The sequence below is a fragment of the Pseudophryne corroboree genome, chromosome 5 (assembly GCF_028390025.1).
Source record: "Pseudophryne corroboree isolate aPseCor3 chromosome 5, aPseCor3.hap2, whole genome shotgun sequence".
Taxonomy (NCBI): domain Eukaryota; kingdom Metazoa; phylum Chordata; class Amphibia; order Anura; family Myobatrachidae; genus Pseudophryne; species Pseudophryne corroboree.
This window is the reverse complement of record NC_086448.1, coordinates 265,315,984-265,333,316: the sequence shown is the minus strand read 5'-3', so window position 1 is coordinate 265,333,316 and position 17,333 is coordinate 265,315,984. Positions and strand designations below refer to the sequence as shown.

Genomic DNA, 17,333 nt, shown 5'->3' with positions numbered 1-17,333 from the left:
TTTGACGCAGGGAAGGTTAGCGAGGCTTTCTTATTTTCAGTGAAGTAAGCCTCCTCAACCTGCTCGGGTGTTGTATCAGCAATATTCAAGACATCTCTAATAGCCTCTATCATCAACTGCACCCCTTTTGCAAGAGATGCTGCCCCCCGCAACACATCCCAGTCACCGTCTGCAGTATCAGAATCGGTATCGGTATCCTTCATGATCTGTGCAAGAGCACGTTTATGTGAATATACAGCGGGAAGCCCTGAGGTAAGACTGCCATAGAGTTCTGTAAAGCCTGAGTTGCAGATTAATTTTGTGCAACCCTGTTAGAAATCTGAGAAATCATAGATTTGATAGAGGATAACCACTCAGGCTCCCTTGCTGGTATCTATGCTAAAACCAGTGCAATCCTGATTACATGGAATGGGATCAGCATATGACACAGAGTCCCTGGACACTGCTTAATGGAGACCACAGACACTCCACACACACACAGGGGAGTACAGACAGAGTTTCCCCCAAGGAATTGGAAGAGAGACACAGAGATTGGAGCCAACCCACACACAGCGCTTTTAATATAAAGGGAAATCCCCTATCAGCACTGACTGTGCACCTTAATAGCTTACACGGTCGTTTTGCAGCCCCCACACCTCCCCCTCTACAACCCCCTGGTACCGTGAGAGATAGCTCTGGAGTTGCTCTTCACTGACTGCGTTGTGCAGGCAGGAAAATGGCGCTCAACGCTACTGGGTCTGCTGAGAAGCTCCGCCCACAAAATGGCGCTGTCTTCCCGCTCTTCATAGGATTATACTGGCCTGAAGATTTATGCTGGATGAGATCCCGGGACCCCGACAGGCTGTGTGACCAGTCTAGAGTGTAGGCGCTGGCTCAGGGCGCCCCACTAGGTACCGCTGAGCCTCCGCGCTCCTACCCTGATGCAGCCGCTTGCTAGGGGGGTCGGTGACTCACTCGCCACCGATCTTCAGCTCTGTAAGGGGGTGGCGGCATGCTGCTGGCGTGAGCGATCCCCTGTGGCGGGGAACGATCTATCCCCTCTGGAGCTCAGTGTCCAGTCAGCGGAGACAGTGGCTCAGACCCCCCCCCCCCCCACCTTAGTCCCACGAAGTAGGGAGGCTGTTGCCAGCAGCCTCCCTGTAAAATAATAAACTCTAAAAATAAACTTTACTAGAGAACTCTGGAGAGCTCCCCTAGCTGTGACCGGCTCCTGCGGGCACATTTTCTAAACTGAGTCTGGTAGGAGGGGCATAGAGGGAGGAGCCAGTCCACACTCTCAAACTCTTAAAGTGCCAATGGCTCCTGGTGGGTCTATACCTCATGGTACTAATGTGGACCCCAGCATCCTCTAGGACAGGGGTGGCCAACCCGTGGCTCTCGAGCCGCATGCGGCTCAGCCGGCTCCTGGCCACCGCTGCCCTGGCCCCCTCCCCTTCCCCCGTGCTGCTGCTGTCTGTGAGGGGAGGAGAGCGCAGCGTGCGCCTCTCTTGCCCCTCACTCTCTGGCGGCGGTACGTGAGCCAGTCAGAGCTCGCGGACCGCCAGCAAAGGCTGCCCGACCGCGAGCTTTGATTGACTCATGGACCGGCGCCAAATTGAAGAGAGACACAGCCGCCGGAGATTGAGGGGCAGGAGACGCGCACGCTGCGCTCTCCTTCCCTCACAGACAGCAGCAGCACGGGAGAAGGGGGGTGGAGTCATGTATATCTGGCACTGGGGGCATTGCTGGCACTGTGGGGACATGTATATCTGGCATTGTGGGGACACTGGCATTGGGGGCATAGCTGGCACTGTGGGGACATATATATCTGGCACTTGGGAAACATGTATATCTGGCACTGTGGGGACATATATATCTGGAACTAGGCGCATAGCTGGCACTGTGGGGGCATATATATCTGGCACTGGATGGAAATTTATATCTGGCACTGGGGGGACATGTATATCTGGCACTGGGGCAGAGCTGGCACTGTGTGGGGACACTGCATTGGGGGCATAGCTGGCACTTTGGAGACATATATATCTGGCACTAGGGGCATAGCTGGCACTGTGGGGGCATATATATCTGGCACTGGGGGCATAGCTGGCACTGGGGGAAAATGTATATCTGGCACTGAGGGGACATGTATATCTGGCACTGGGGGCAGAAATGGCACTGTGTGGGGACATGTATATCTGGCACTGGGGCATATCTGGCACTGTGGGGCATAGCTGCATTGGGGGCATAGCTGTCACTGGGCGGGGGGACATGTATATCTGGCACTGGGGGGACATGTATATCTGGCACTGGGGGGGTCATATGTATCTGGCACTGTGAAGCATATATGTATCTGGCACTGGGGACATATGTGTATGTGGCACTGGGGGGACATATGTTTCTGGCAGTGTGGAGGCACCCATTTTTTTTACATTTTTATATGTATGTGGCACTGTACTGGGACATTATATGTATTTGGCACTGTACAACATGATTAAAAACGGAGTTATCACACAAGGTCATACTCCTACAAACGTCATAACGAAAGGTGTGCGCACAAAATGGGGTGTGGTTTGTGAAAACTAGGCCACGCCTTCAGTTTTGCGCGCGCGCGTTCGGCGCACACACAAGAAACTGGCTCTTGCCCTTGACTACAGATCTTTTCTGTCTCTTTGCCTCTGACTGGTTGGCCACCCCTGCTCTAGGACATAAGAGAAAGGTGATGAGATTTACATACCAGCACACCACTAACATAGAACAACCAGCAACAGCTGAACAGGTAACTATAGAACAAGAACCTGCAGAAAAGTCAACGCACTGAGGCGGGCGTCCAATATCCCTTATGGACTACGAGAAAATGATTTACCAGTAGGTATCAAAATCCTATTTTCCCTAGCATCCATAATGATATTGGGGGAAACTAGTTACGTGGGGATGTCCCAAAGCTTCCAGAACGGGCGGGAACGACGGAGACTGCTGCAGCACCGCCTGCCCACACTGGGTGTCCTCTTTGGCCAGGGTATCAAACTTGTAGAACTTCACAAAGATGTTCTTCCCCGACCAGGTAGCAGCTCGGCATAGTTGCAAGATTGAGACTCCACGCGCAGCTGCCCAGGAAGAGCCCACTGATCTTGTAGAGTGGGCCTTCAGAAACTTAGGAACAGGTTAGGCTACCAACACATAGGCCTGTTTGATAGTAAGCCTAATCCAACGAGCAATGGACTGCTTTGAAGCAGTGCAACCCTTTTTCTGCGCATCATAGAGTACAAACAATGAATCCGTTTTTCTGACCCGTGCGCTTGACATAGATCCTCTAGGCACGCACAGCAGCCAATGCCTGTCTCCGGAGAAGCGTCAACTGGACGGAATTACAATAGGTTGATTCAGGTGAAATGCGGAGACAACCTTCGGCAGGAACTTCTGTCTAGTCCGTAGCTCCAAGTACGGACTTTTACACGATAAGGCCCCCAATACCGAGACACGTCGAGCAAAAGTCAGGGCCAGTTACATCACCGTCTTCCACATGAGGTACTTGTCTTCTACCGTCATCAGAGGTTCAAACCAGGAGGACTGTAGAAATTCCAACACCACATCCCAGGGTGCCGTAGGCAGCACAAAAGGAGGTTGTATGTGGAGTACCCCTTGCAAGAAAGTCTGAACCTCTGGCAACACTGCCAATTTCTTCTGAAAGAAAATTGAGAGAGCTGAAATCTGGACCTTAATGGAACCCAGATGTAAGCCTTTATCCACACCAGCCTGCAGGAAACGTAAGAAACATCCCAAGTGAAACTCTGGAGGTGGAAAGAGACATATCTCCTCCAGATATGATGATAGCGTTTTGACGTCACAGGTTTCCTGGCCTGAACCATGGTAGCAATAACCTTTTTGGAAAGGCCCTTGTGAGCTAGGATGTTCCGCTCAACCTCCATGCCGTCAAACAAAGTCGCCGTAAGTCCGGGTAGACGTACGGTCGTTGTTGAAGAAGATCTCTTCTGAGTGGTAGAGGCCACGGGTCTTCAACAGGCATGTCCAGAAGATCCGCGTACCACGCCCTCTGAGGCCAATCCGGGGCAATCAGAATTGCCTGGACACCTTGATTCCTGATTCGCTTTAGCACTCTTGGGAGCAATGGGATCGGAGGAAACAGGTAGACTAGCCGGTAGGGCCAAGGTGGTGCCAGTGCATCCACTGCCCTCACCTGAGGGTCCCTGGTTCGTGAGCAATACCAGGGAAGTTTCTTGTTGAGACAAGAAACCATCATGTCTATTTGTGGGCAACCCCACCGGTCGATGGTCTGCTGGAAAACCAGATGGTGGAGCCCCCACTCCCCCGGGTGGAGATCATGACGACTCAGGAAGTCTGCCTCCCTGTTGTCCACACCCGGAATGAAGATTGTTGACATGGCTCTTGCATTTCTTTCCGCCCAGAAGAGTATCTTTGACGCCTCTCGCATGCAGGCTCTGCTTTTTGTCCCTCCTTGTCGATTGATATATGCCACCGCCGTGGCGTTGTCAGACTGTACCTGGATTGCGTGATCCTTGAGCAGAGGAGAGGCTTGAAGCAGAGCATTGTAGATCGCCTGAAGTTCCAGAATGTTGATTGGAAGGAGGCTTTCATAGGCTGACCACCTGCCCTGGAACTGCGCCCCTTGGGTGACAGCTCCCCATCCTCTCAAACTCGCATTCCATCGTGAGGAGGGTCCAATCCTGAATCCCGAAACTCCGGCCTTCCCGGAGATTGGAGGACTGTAGCCACCACAGGAGGGAAATCCTGGCCTGAGGTGACAGCTGAATAATCCGGTGCATCTGTAGATGTGAGCCGGACCACTTGCTCAGGAGATCCAACTGAAATGTTCTGGCATGGAACCTCCCATACTGGATCGCCTCGTATGAGGCAACCATCTTTCCTAACAATCTTATGCAAAGATGTACGGAAACTCAAGTCGGTCGGAGCACCATGCGGACCATCTCCTGAAGTGTTTTCACTTTGTCCTCTGGTAGAAACACCTTCTGGGCCACAGTATTCAGCAACATCCCCAGGAACAGGAGCCTCTGAGTTGGCTCCAGGTGGGATCCGCCCATGGTCTGACAGAAGATGGATGGTGCGGTCGATATGGAGCAACAAAAACTACTCCCTGGATCCTGCCTTTATCAGAAGAACGTCCAGATAAGGGACCACATTTACCCCCTGTACCCGGAGTTGAAGCATCATCTCCGCCGTCACCTTCGTGAATACCCTCGGGGCTGTAGACAAGCCGGAGGGAAGTGCCTGGAATTGGAAGTGATCGTCCAGCAGGGCAAACCACAGGTACGCCTTATGAGGTGGCCAAATCGGAATATGGAGATAAGCGTCCTTGATATCCATAAATTCCTGTTCTTCCAGGCCCGCAATCACTGCTCGCAGGGATTCCAGTTTGAACTTGAACACTCTCAAATAAGGATTCAAGGATTTCAGATTCAGAATGGGTCTGACCAAACCGTCCGGCTTCGGCACCACAAACAGGTTTCAGTAAAACCCCTTGCCACGTTGCGGTAGTAGTACTGGAATAATGACGTGGGACTGGACCAACTTTCGGATAACCTGTTGCAACGTAACTTGCATAGCCTCCAAAGCTGGTAAGCTTGATTTAAAAATTCCGGGGAGGGGAGGGGGAGGGGAGGGGGAGGGGGAAGGGGAAGAGTACTGTCGAACTCCAGCTTGTAGCCCTGAGAAACAAGCTCTCTGACCCAGGTATTCTGGCAGGTAGTCTCCCAGACGCGGCTGAAGTAACGCAGTCGAGCTCCCACCTCGAGATCCCCTCGGGGTGGGTGGGCACCATCATGCTGAGGCCTTAGTGGAAGCAGAACCTGTGGACTGTTCCTGAGAACTGGTGCTTACAGGTTTTCTGGACTTACCTCTGGTGCCTCTAGCCGCATTGGAGGCACCTCTGGCCTTTGATCGAAATCTGTGAGACTGAAAGGACTGGACAGATGGCCCCGGATAGGAGCGTCTCGCCAGCGAGGCCCCAGAGGGGAGAAATGTGGATTTTCCAGCCGTAACTTTGGAAATCCAGGTATCCAATTCAACCCCAAAAAGCCATTCCCCAGAAAACGGGAGGGATTCCATACTACGTTTGGATTCTGCGTCCGCAATCCACTGACGTAACCACAAGGCTCTGCGCGCCAACACTGCCATGGCAGAAGTCCGAGCATTAATGTTCCCCATCTCCTTGAGGGAATCACAGAGGACATGGGTAGTGTCCTGAATGTGCTTCAGGAGAGTTACCAAAGTAACCAAGGGCATATCTCCCAAGAGGCCCCTCTGAATTTGAGTGGCATGGGTCATCCAGCAATCCGCAATAACAGGTCTTTGTGATATACCTACTGCTGTATATATAGACTTTAGTGTAGTCTCTATCTTCCTATCCCCAGGATCCCTTCATGGTAAAGGAGCCTGTAGCAGGCAGCACCACCTTTTTAGACAGGTGAGAGACTGAGACATCCACCCCAGGGGGTTCCTCCCAAAATTTTCTACTTTCAGGAGCAAATGGGAAAGTGCGCAAAAACTTTTTGGACACTTGGAATTTTTTGTCTGGATTTTTCCAGGCCTGTTTGAATAAGTCATCTAACTCTGTAGAGTCAGGGAAAGTGACATTGGGCTTGTTCTGTACAAAGAAAAACGACTGCTGCGTCCTCTAGAGGGAGCTTTAACCCTGAGCAGAATTGAGATCCCCACTAACGGGATTCAGGTCATCCCCTCCTTTGTATCAGATAGTAGAGTAGGTCAGTAGATAATGGAGAGAAGCTAGTGTGACATGCACTGCACAGCTTGTGTTTACCCATGTTTCACAGTAAGCACAATAACATGCACATACACACAGACAATTATATAGCACGCCTGCCCTACTGTATGTGAGAGGAGACACAGAGAGAAAAGGACAACAGCAGACCCTGAGCTGCACTGCCCCAGTGAGGCTGTCAGCTCCCTAAAATACAGTAAACACTAACAATTTTAGTCCTAAATAGGATCAGGATAGTGTAACCAAGCGGCTCTCCCCCTTTGCTACACCCTGTACCAGATATCCAGCGTGGCTGAGGAGTCAGGAAGCGCCGTGTCTGCAGTAAGCAGAGGAAGGCGCCAAAACGCCTCAGGTCCTGCACTGAGCTAGCTCCGCCCCCTCCAATTGCGCCGGAGTTATATATATATATATATATTATACTGGCAAAGTCTCCTAGTTAGCTTAAAACATCACACAAGTGCTAGTCAAGCCTTTTGTGCCAGTTCTCCCTGGGGGATCTTAGCGGGACCCCCCGGGAGGGTCCCGTACGCCGTACCCGTAGTCAGCCGCACTTTGAACCGGGGGACCCACCTAGCGGGGCCCCTGGTTTGTACTTACCACCGATGTCACCTTCAGGCAGCGTTAGGGGTGCGCGGCGTGCTGCGGCTGTGACAGCCAAGGGGCATTGCCCCGCTGAACAACAACCCCTCAGGACGGTGGTCCTGCAGCGGGGAAGCGGCTCTGCACCTCTTAAGACCAGTGACTGTCCGTCCCCCCCCTAACTCCCATGGTGCAGGTATGCTGTTGCCCAGACAGCATACCGAAAATAATAAAAGTTTAAAAGAAAATGAAGAAAACTCCCTGGAGCTGCAGAGATGTGCATCCTGTCCTGAGGGCATTTTGTTCTAAACTGCCTGTGGGAGGGGGCATAGAGGGGAGGAGCCAGCACACCTAGCTGAAGAAATTTAAAGTGCACTGGCTCCTTTGGACCCCGTCTATACCCCATCGTACTACTTTCCCCCAATATCCCTTATGGATGCTAGAGAAATAACATGCCATGGATAAACGGTTTTATATTTGTCTTTAATGCATCAACATTTTGTTTTATTCTTTAGAGGAACTGTACCCTGGATCACTGTCCTGTTTTTCTTGCTTTCCCTTGCCCAATTATTGTTGTTTATTACTTCTACTATTATCACCTATGTCCCATACTGGCTTGTTGACAAAGTCTTTGTCTGATTACCCATGTATTGACTGTGGCATGTTTAACTATGCGCCACTTATATTCCTGATTCCTTCCACTTCGGCATCTCTGATACCAGGTCCATGACACTTCTCCTCCTAAGTTACCAAAGTCAGACCCTGCTTGCAATATGCACAGCATCCGTCCTGTCCCAGCACCTTCCTGCAGCAGCTGCTCTTCTCAGAATTTTCACTATACATAACAAGTGGAAACTGAATTTGCAATCGACGATAACATCTGTATGTAATAATTTTGAGCTAAGATTGATTGTTCTAAATGCAACTCACATTTCTTTAAAAAAAAATGTGCATAAAGAAGTCACAAAAATTTTTATTATTTCAGAGGACTTACACTCGCGTATTACTAACATACATGAGCACACGTCATATGATTTATGAAAAAACACAATTTTCTAACTATTATAATTCAGTGTAGACTACATTCATAAAAAAAATATTTAAATTGGAAGATTTGCTTAAAGCAGAATCAAGAAACTGGTTAGATAGTGTCAATCTCCAACAATATTTGGACAAGAAAATGATTCCTAGGGGTCTCCGTTTATTTAAACCATCGATATTTCAAAATGACGTGGAATATCAGAGAGACTGGGATCAATTACTGGACAATTGTTCATTTGCGTTAATCGGTTTGATCATAAAATACAGGACATCAAGAGTTCAATTAATAGAAAGGGAAATAGAACAGATTAAGAAAACTATGGATATAAATGATAAGAGATTGTAAGAGAAAGATAAGATTATTAATGATAGAGTCATTAAATACGAGCGTAATATTATGGAAACTAAACAGAAAAAATTCAGAAGGGATCTGTTAGATTACGAAAACAATAGAGTGAGAACATTTAGAGAGAAAGGGAGACCTACTAACAGAGAAATTGTTGATAAACAAGAGGGACAAGACGATGTAGGGAGGAGAAACTGGGAAAAAGACAACAGATGGGGCAAATGGGCCAATTCTGACCATCGCCCCAATAGACGACAAAATCAACAGGAATGAGGGGATACTAGGTGGGCTAGAGGAAAGAAGGTTGACTATCAGGCCAATAAACTGTATCCCCACTACAATGGAGATAGGGGATAGTCCAAGAAACAGAGAGGAACTCCTCAAAGTAACGTTTTTTAGGAGCTCGCCCCAAAACCAAATTTTGGGACACATCAGAGAACAAAACCTGGGGGACCCCAAAAATGAGACGAAATTCAAACCAAGAGGAAGAAGAGCAGATAGAGGTAGGAAAAGAAAGGAAAAACCCAAGAAGGATGTAGAATTAGGCCATGAAATCCCCACTAAGAGACAATGTGTATTTAATCTCTCCTCTAGAGACTTAGATAGTTCAGAAATTTCGCTGTTGGAAAGAGGTCTCAAATTCGCACCGACAAATGAACCCAACATGTTTGATCTCTTTGTAGAGCTCAACAGGTTTGTTCGGACTATGTGTAGGAAAAAATACTTTGCTAACAAAAAATTACAAAAAGATATTGATACCTCTGTTCCAATAGTATTAGATAGTAATGATGACATCATACTGTCTTCACTAGAAGAGTTATGGGAACAAAACCATGTAGAGGGAGATTATCAACAATTAAAGATATATGATACTAGTAAAGAATCCACTGTCTTTAAGAAAAGATCCGAGTTCTTTCCTATTCATGCTAAAAGCAGCTCGATAGAATCATTTTATAAGATCACACTTGAGGATTTCAAGGAACTGGTAGGACGTAAACAGGGAAATACGAAAGCATCATCTAATTTATCCAGAGAGGAAAGAAAGGCTCTTAAGAACCTTACACAGGATAGCACTCTTGTTATAAAGGAAGCTGATAAGGATGGAGGCCTTGTGGTTATGAATAAAACTGATTATATCAGTGAGGCCAACCGACAACTGAGCGATAATATATTTTATCGCACTTTGGAGAAGAATCCCACCGAGACCTTCCTTAAAGAACTTAAAACCCTGTTAGATACAGCCCTCCTATCGAGGGTCATATCCGGGGAGGAATATGGCTTCCTACTACCCCGTTTTTCTGTTTCTCCCACCTTTTATTTTTTACCCAAGATCCACAAGTTCCTCACTTCACCACCTGGGAGATCTATTATTTCGGGTATAGATTCTATCACTTCTAATCTTTTTCTTTTCTTCAGTCACGGGTTTCAGCACTGAGGTCCCACCTTAGGGACACCACTGATTTTCTTAACAAAATTATCAATATACAATGGAAACGTATAATTTTTTAACACTTGATGTGCAAGCACTATATACACATATCCCTCACTCAGCTGGACTTGATGTCATCTGCAGGAAACTGTCCTCGGATGGGGACCTCAGTGCTGAACACCAAACTTTTCTTCTTCAGTCCATTTCCTTTATACTATCTCACAATTATTTTTTATTCTTGTCCACTTATTATCTACAGGTGATGGGAACGGCCATGGGGACCAGGTTCGCCCCCAGTTACGCTAACCTCTACATGGGTGACCTTGAGGATTCACTTGTGTGGGGGAGCGGCTGGGAGGAGAACCTGGTCTTCTATGGCCGTTACATTGATGATCTTTTTATTATTTGGGAGGGGGATCTATCTAATATTTCTTCTTTTGTTTCACATCTTAATAATAACACTTATAATTTATCCTTCACCTTTGCACATAGTAGGGAGAGCATAAACTTCCTGGATGTGACCCTTGAAATTGTAGACAATCAAATTGTCACTTCAAACTATACTAAATAATACATTTTCATATCTACATTATGAGAGTGCTCATTTTGCTCCATGGAAACGCAATATTCCGAAGGGGCAGATGATGCGCCTTAGACGTAACTGCTCCAATATTGATATTTTTTCGAAGCAGGCTAAAGAACTTATGGATTCCTTACGACAAAGGAAATACCCGGAAAAGCTTCTTCAACAGGCTTTCAGTGAAGTTTATTCCATGGATAGGAATAAACTTCGTATGTCCAAAATTAAAGATAAAACTATTGGGGATGCAAATATGAATAAAAATGAAAATAGTATGAAGGACGAAATACAATTAGCCTTTGTCTGTAAATATAACAACTCAGCTCAAGAGATTAGGTCGATTATCTCTAAAAACTATAGAGTCCTAAGACAGGACCGTACTCTTAACCAAATTCTTCCTCTCAAACCCTCAGTGGTCTTTAAGAAGAATAGGTCACTAAAAACCATATTAGCCCCCACTTATCTGGATCCTATAGGGCAAAAAAAGGAGATATCTACAGGCTGTAAGTGGCTGTCAACAAAACCCAATGGATGTTTCAATTGTGGGAAAACCCGATGCACTACGTGCGCATACATGCCGGAAAAAACTAGCTCCTTACCTATACCTGGGAATAATGAACAATATCAATTGAAAACATTTATGAACTGTGATACTAACTATGTAATCTATCTCCTAACCTGCGGGTGCGGTCTTAATTATGTGGGGAGAACCACAAGACCCATACATGTAAGATTTATGGAGCACCGCAGGAATATTATCAGGAGATATGAAAAACAGTGTATCAAGACACTTTTCGCAGGTACATATGGGAGATCCTAAAAGCCTGTCTATTATCTGCCTAGAACATGTCGCCCCAACAGCTAGGGGGGGAGCAGGTTTAATAAGCTTTGCTGTAGAGAAGTCTATTGGATACTCAAATTCGGTTCTCTGCACCCAGATGGGCTAAATTAGACAATTGAATTAAACACAATACGATAATATGGATTGGAGGCTCAGTGTAACATTTAGTTCTCATCCTCATTTTTATTCTCCTACTCCCCTCCTTCTCTTCATTTTTCCCTCTCCGGTTTATATCTTTTTTTGGTTGTCCCGTCCAAGAATTTAGGAACTTAATAATTAGCTCCTATCTCTTTAATTTTGACGCATAAAACTAAGTAGGTTAGAAACAAAATAGTAGATTGTTGGAATACAATATAATAATTATAATAATTCCAATACAGTATAATATAATAATAATCTCTCTATCCTTTATAACATCTAGATAATCATGCTACATGTGTGGCTCTTTGGAGCATATTTGATGAACAGTTAGATATGTAATGAAATATAAAATGTGCTTCAAATCCAATATATATGCCATCCTTTTATCAGCATGGTTGACAATAATAATATATGCTGGATTTGGTCTTACTGATTGTGGTCTCCCAGCATCTCTGTATAAATATGGTTGAAGTCCTTTTCCACATATGTATGCTGTTTAAATGTTGACTATTTTCTAGTTAATGATCCTAGGGTTTATTCTCCCATTTTATATATTATGTTCCCATTGATATTGCGCTGTTTATCATTCCTAATTAACAACGAGTGTTGCGTCCCATAGACTCTGGAACGCAACACTCTCTTCCTGATCCTTATGCCTGCGCTCCATAGAGCGGTCTGCTTACTTCCGGGTGTGTGAACCGCATGACGCGCCGGCGCGATCACGTGACCGGCGCGGGTCATGTGGTCCAGGGCGGGATCATAAGAAATTAGCACCACTGGTTCCATTGGCCAATACAAGCCATGTGACCGGCTGCGATCACATGACATAAATTCTTTAACTTATTTTTATGTTTTTATGACATTTAAAACACTCGTTTTTTGGAATAAAGATATGTATAATATGTTTTACATTATGGATTGCCTTCTGTTGTAGCGAAATATGAAATTTGTGAAATAGATTTTATTAAGTGTTAGCAAGTCTAGCAGATGTTTCTAATCAATCCCTAATTACTAAGGGTATATATAGTCCATAAGTTGGACATTGGATTCATGCTCCTGAGGAAGCTGGCACCCATTAGACCAGCGAAACGCGTTGGGCTTTTCTCTGTAGGACCACAAGTACCAGCACCCATATCCACCTCCTGGCTTTATTTGGACTTACTGGCATCCACTGGATCAAATTCCGGCACAAGTTTTCATCACAGACCCGGACATATCCCCATCTGCCATCTGGACCCTATCTGCATGGGACTCCTAGGGGACTTATTCCGGAAGCAAGTCTGGTAAAATGCTCTTATACCAACTAAACTTGTGGGCAAATGTGGATTAGTTTCCTAGCCAGGAACTGTGGACAATTGTTCAAAAGGGTTTATCCTTGTGGTATTCTACAGAATTCATTTAACACATTCCATTAGTGTTGTTTTACCCTTGCGGGATAGATTACTTTTTTAGATGAATGTCTAATAAAAGATATATTTTATATTCTTATTTATTGTGTTTTGAATCACAGCCGACGCCAGTACTCTTTTTTTCTCTTGCTTGCATTTAATATTGTGGGAACTGACCTTCCCTTTACAGGCTGCCGTTGACAGCGCACTCTATTTTATTTAATTTTATTGTACATTCCATATAATGCACGTTAACAAAACCTACATGATTAAAAGAATCAAAAACTGTAACCCATCCAAACACATCACATCTGCAATCCCATCTCACCGCATCTTGAAACAGGACAAAAACTATACAAAACTGGAAGCTTAATAAGCATTGAAAGGTTGTTGTTTTTTTTAGGAGTTTAAAAAACATACGTCTATGCTCTTAAATGCTTCTGTATTAAATAAGGAATCAAGATTACCACCATCCAAGGAACATCTTCTGCAATAACCCAACCTCACAATCCACATCTGTAGCTTTTCATCAATGTATTCTTTCCATTTTCACTAATGCCACAACTTACCACTAGACTGCGCTACAAACGATACTTTATAGGACAGCACCATGCCCACAACACAAAGCAACGTAGCCATGAATCCAAAGATCTGAAAATGAAAATACATGGAAAATTTGTAAAACCAAACATATCAGACTTCTATATACAAAACTGACACAAATGCTGTCACATGGCAGTAAATTAGTTCAGCACGCACCCAAGAGATATTATACCAGCCGTGGGGAGGGTAGGGGCATTGGGCAGTCAGAAGTGACCCAGCATATGAATATGATGGGTCACCTCTAATGTATGTGCAGGGCAACGGCTGGGATGGTGACCAGAGTGAGCCAGCTGCGGGTGGAGCGGGTAATTAGACAGAGGTGACAAGGCATTTACTACACATACACTGGCACTCCTCCTATCTCATTCAGTGGAGTGCTCAGTGTATAATTGGCCAGTCATCACAGAAGGGGGCGGAGAGAACAGGGAGGAGACAGCCGTCTACCCTGCTCTTCTCCCTTCAGGAAGCTGTTTACGCCATCGTAAGATGGCGAATCCGAAAACAGCAGAGGAATGGAAAACGGAGCTTTCCGTTCCTTTATGAATTGCTCTCCCCATACTACTGTATGGCGAAGCGATTCAGGCACGAAGCGGGTGTGCCGCAGGACTAGTCAGGAACTTTTCCATGGTAACCCCCTTAATGAATAGTACTAATCAGAGAAACGTCCTGTTAACCGCAAAACAGGGATTTTCTCTGCTCTATGAACAGACCCTTAAGTCACAAATGATTTTGAACTCTGGACAAGGAAGTGTATTGATGGTGGGAAGCTGTAATAAGGAAGGTTAAGGATCTTACCAGACCTTAATATTGGGGAGGAACATACCTGTAGAGACTATGCGGTCTATAAAGCAAAGAAAAGTCCTGCTTTGTGGAAAAATAAGATTTTACTCACCGGTAAATCTATTTCTCGTAGTCCGTAGTGGATGCTGGGGACTCCGTAAGGACCATGGGGAATAGCGGCTCCGCAGGAGACTGGGCACAGCTAAAAAAGATTTAGGACTACCTGGTGTGCACTGGCTCCTCCCACCATGACCCTCCTCCAGACCTCAGTTAGGATACTGTGCCCGGAAGAGCTGAGGAAGGATTTTGAATCCCGGTTAAGACTCATACCAGCCACACCAATCACACCGTATAACTCGTGATATGATACCCAGTTAACAGTATGAACATAATAGAGCCTCTCAACAGATGGCTCAACAATAACCCTTTTAGTTACGATAACTATATACAAGTATTGCAGACAGTCCGCACTTGGGACGGGCGCCCAGCATCCACTACGGACTACGAGAAATAGATTTACCGGTGAGTAAAATCTTATTTTCTCTGACGTCCTAGTGGATGCTGGGGACTCCGTAAGGACCATGGGGATTATACCAAAGCTCCCCAACGGGCGGGAGAGTGCGGATGACTCTGCAGCACCGAATGAGAGAACTCAAGGTCCTCCTCAGCCAGGGTATCAAATTTGTAGAATTTTGCAAAGACCAAGTAGCAGCTCGGCAAAGTTGTAAAGCAGAGACCCCTCGGGCAGCCGCCCAAGAAGAGCCCACTTTCCTCGTGGAATAGGCTTTTACAGATTTAGGGTGCGGCAGTCCAGCCGCAGAATGTGCAAGTTGAATCGTGCTACAGATCCAGCGAGCAATCGTCTGCTTAGAAGCAGGAGCACCCAGCTTGTTGGGTGCCTACAGGATAAATAGCGAGTCAGTCTTCCTGACTCCAGCTGTCCTGGAAACATATACTTTTCAGGGCCCTGACTACGTCCAGTAACTTGGAATCCTCCAAGTCCCAAGTAGCCGCAGGCACCACAATAGGTTGGTTTACATGAAAAACTGATACCACCTTAGGAAGGAATTGGGAACGAGTCCTCAATTCCGCCTTTCCCATATAAAATACATATAAGGGCTTTTGTATGACAAAACCGCCAATTCTGATACTCGCCTGGCCCACGCCAAGGCCCACAGAATGACCACTTTCCACGTGAGGTATTATAGCTCCACGGATTTAAGTGGCTCAACCCAATGCGACTTCAGGAAATCCAACACCACGTTGAGATCCCATGGTGCCACTGGAGGCACAAACGGGGGCTGACTATGCAGCACTCCCTTAACAAAAGTCTAAACTTCAGGCAGTGAAGCCAGTTCCATTTTGGAAGAAAATCGATAGAGCCGAAATCTGGACCTTAATGGAACCCAATTGTAGGCCCATAGTCACCTCTGACTGTAGGAAGTGCAGAAATCGACCTAGCTGAAATTTCTCCTTTGGGGCCTTCCTGGCCTCACAGTACGCAACATATTTCCGCCATATGCGGTGATAATGGTTAGCGTTCACTTCATTTCCTAGCTTTAAATAGCGTAGGGATAACTTCCTCCGGAATTCCCTTTTCCTTCAGGATCCGGCGTTCAACCACCATGCCGTCCAACGCAGCCGCGGTACGTCTTGGAACAGACAGGCCCCCTGCTGCAGCAGGTCCTATCTGAGCGGCAGAGGCCATGGGTCCTCTGAGATCATTTCTTGGAGTTCTGGTTACCAAGCTCTTCTTGGCCAACCCGGAACAATGAGTATAGTTCTTACTCCTCTCCTTCTTATTATTCTCATTACCCTGGGTAAGAGAGGCAGAGAAGGGAACACATACACCGACTGGTACACCCACGGTGTTACCAGAGCGTCCACAGCTATCGCCTGAGGGTCCTTGACCTGGCGCAATATCTTTGTAACTTTTAGTTGAGGCGGGACGCCATCATGTCCACCTGTGGCCTTTCCCAACGGTGTACAATCATTTGGAAAACTTCTGGATGAAGTCCCCACTCTCCCAGGTGGAGGTCGTGTCTTCTGAGAAAGTCTGCTTCTCAGTTGTCCACTCCGGGAATGAACACTGCTGACAGTGCTAACACATGATTTTCCGCCCATCGGAGAATCCTTGTGGCTTCTGCCATCGCCATCCTGCTTCTTGTGCCGCCCTGTCGTTTACATGAGCGACCGCCGTGATGTTGTCTGACTGGATCAGCACCGGCCGGAGTTGAAGCAGGGGTCTAGCCTGACTTAGGGCATTGTAAATGGCCCTTAGTTCCAGAATATTTATGTGTAGGGAAGTCTCCTGACTTTTCCATAGCCTTGGAAGTTTCTTCCCTGTGTGACTGGCCCCCAGCCTCGAAGGCTGGCATCCGTGGTCACCAGGACCCAGTCCTGTATGCCGAATCTGCGGCCACCTAGAAGATGAGCACTCTGCAGCCACCACAACAGCGACACCCTGGCCCTTGGAGACAGGGTTATCCGCCGATGCATCTGAAGATGCGACCCGGACCACATGTCCACCAGATCCCACTGGAAAATCCTTGCATGGGACCTGGCGAATGGAATTTCTTCGTAAGAAGCTACCATCCTTCCCAGGGCTCGCGTGCATTGATGCACCGACACCTGTATACGTATTAGGAGGTCTCTGTCTAGAGATGACAACTCCTTGGACTTCTCCTCTGGGAGAAACCCTTTTTATCCTGTTCTGTGTCCAGAACCATACTCAGGAACAGTAGACGCGTCGTAGGAACCAGCTGCGACTTTGGAATATTCAGAATCCAGCCGTGCTGTTGTAGCACTTCCCGAGATAGTGCTACTCCGCCGAACAACTGCTCCCTGGACC

The 17,333-nt window shown here is 46.7% G+C and overlaps 1 protein-coding gene across 1 annotated transcript in view; it reads right to left on the bottom strand.

The window, feature by feature from the left end:
- Positions 1–17,333, bottom strand: part of CMTM7 (CKLF like MARVEL transmembrane domain containing 7) — a 102,308-nt gene that overhangs the window by 17,469 nt on the left and 67,506 nt on the right. The window contains exon 4 of the mRNA XM_063924869.1: positions 13,669–13,750. Within this exon, the coding sequence (XP_063780939.1) occupies positions 13,669–13,750 (82 nt within the window). The remainder of the gene's footprint in view (positions 1–13,668; positions 13,751–17,333) is intronic.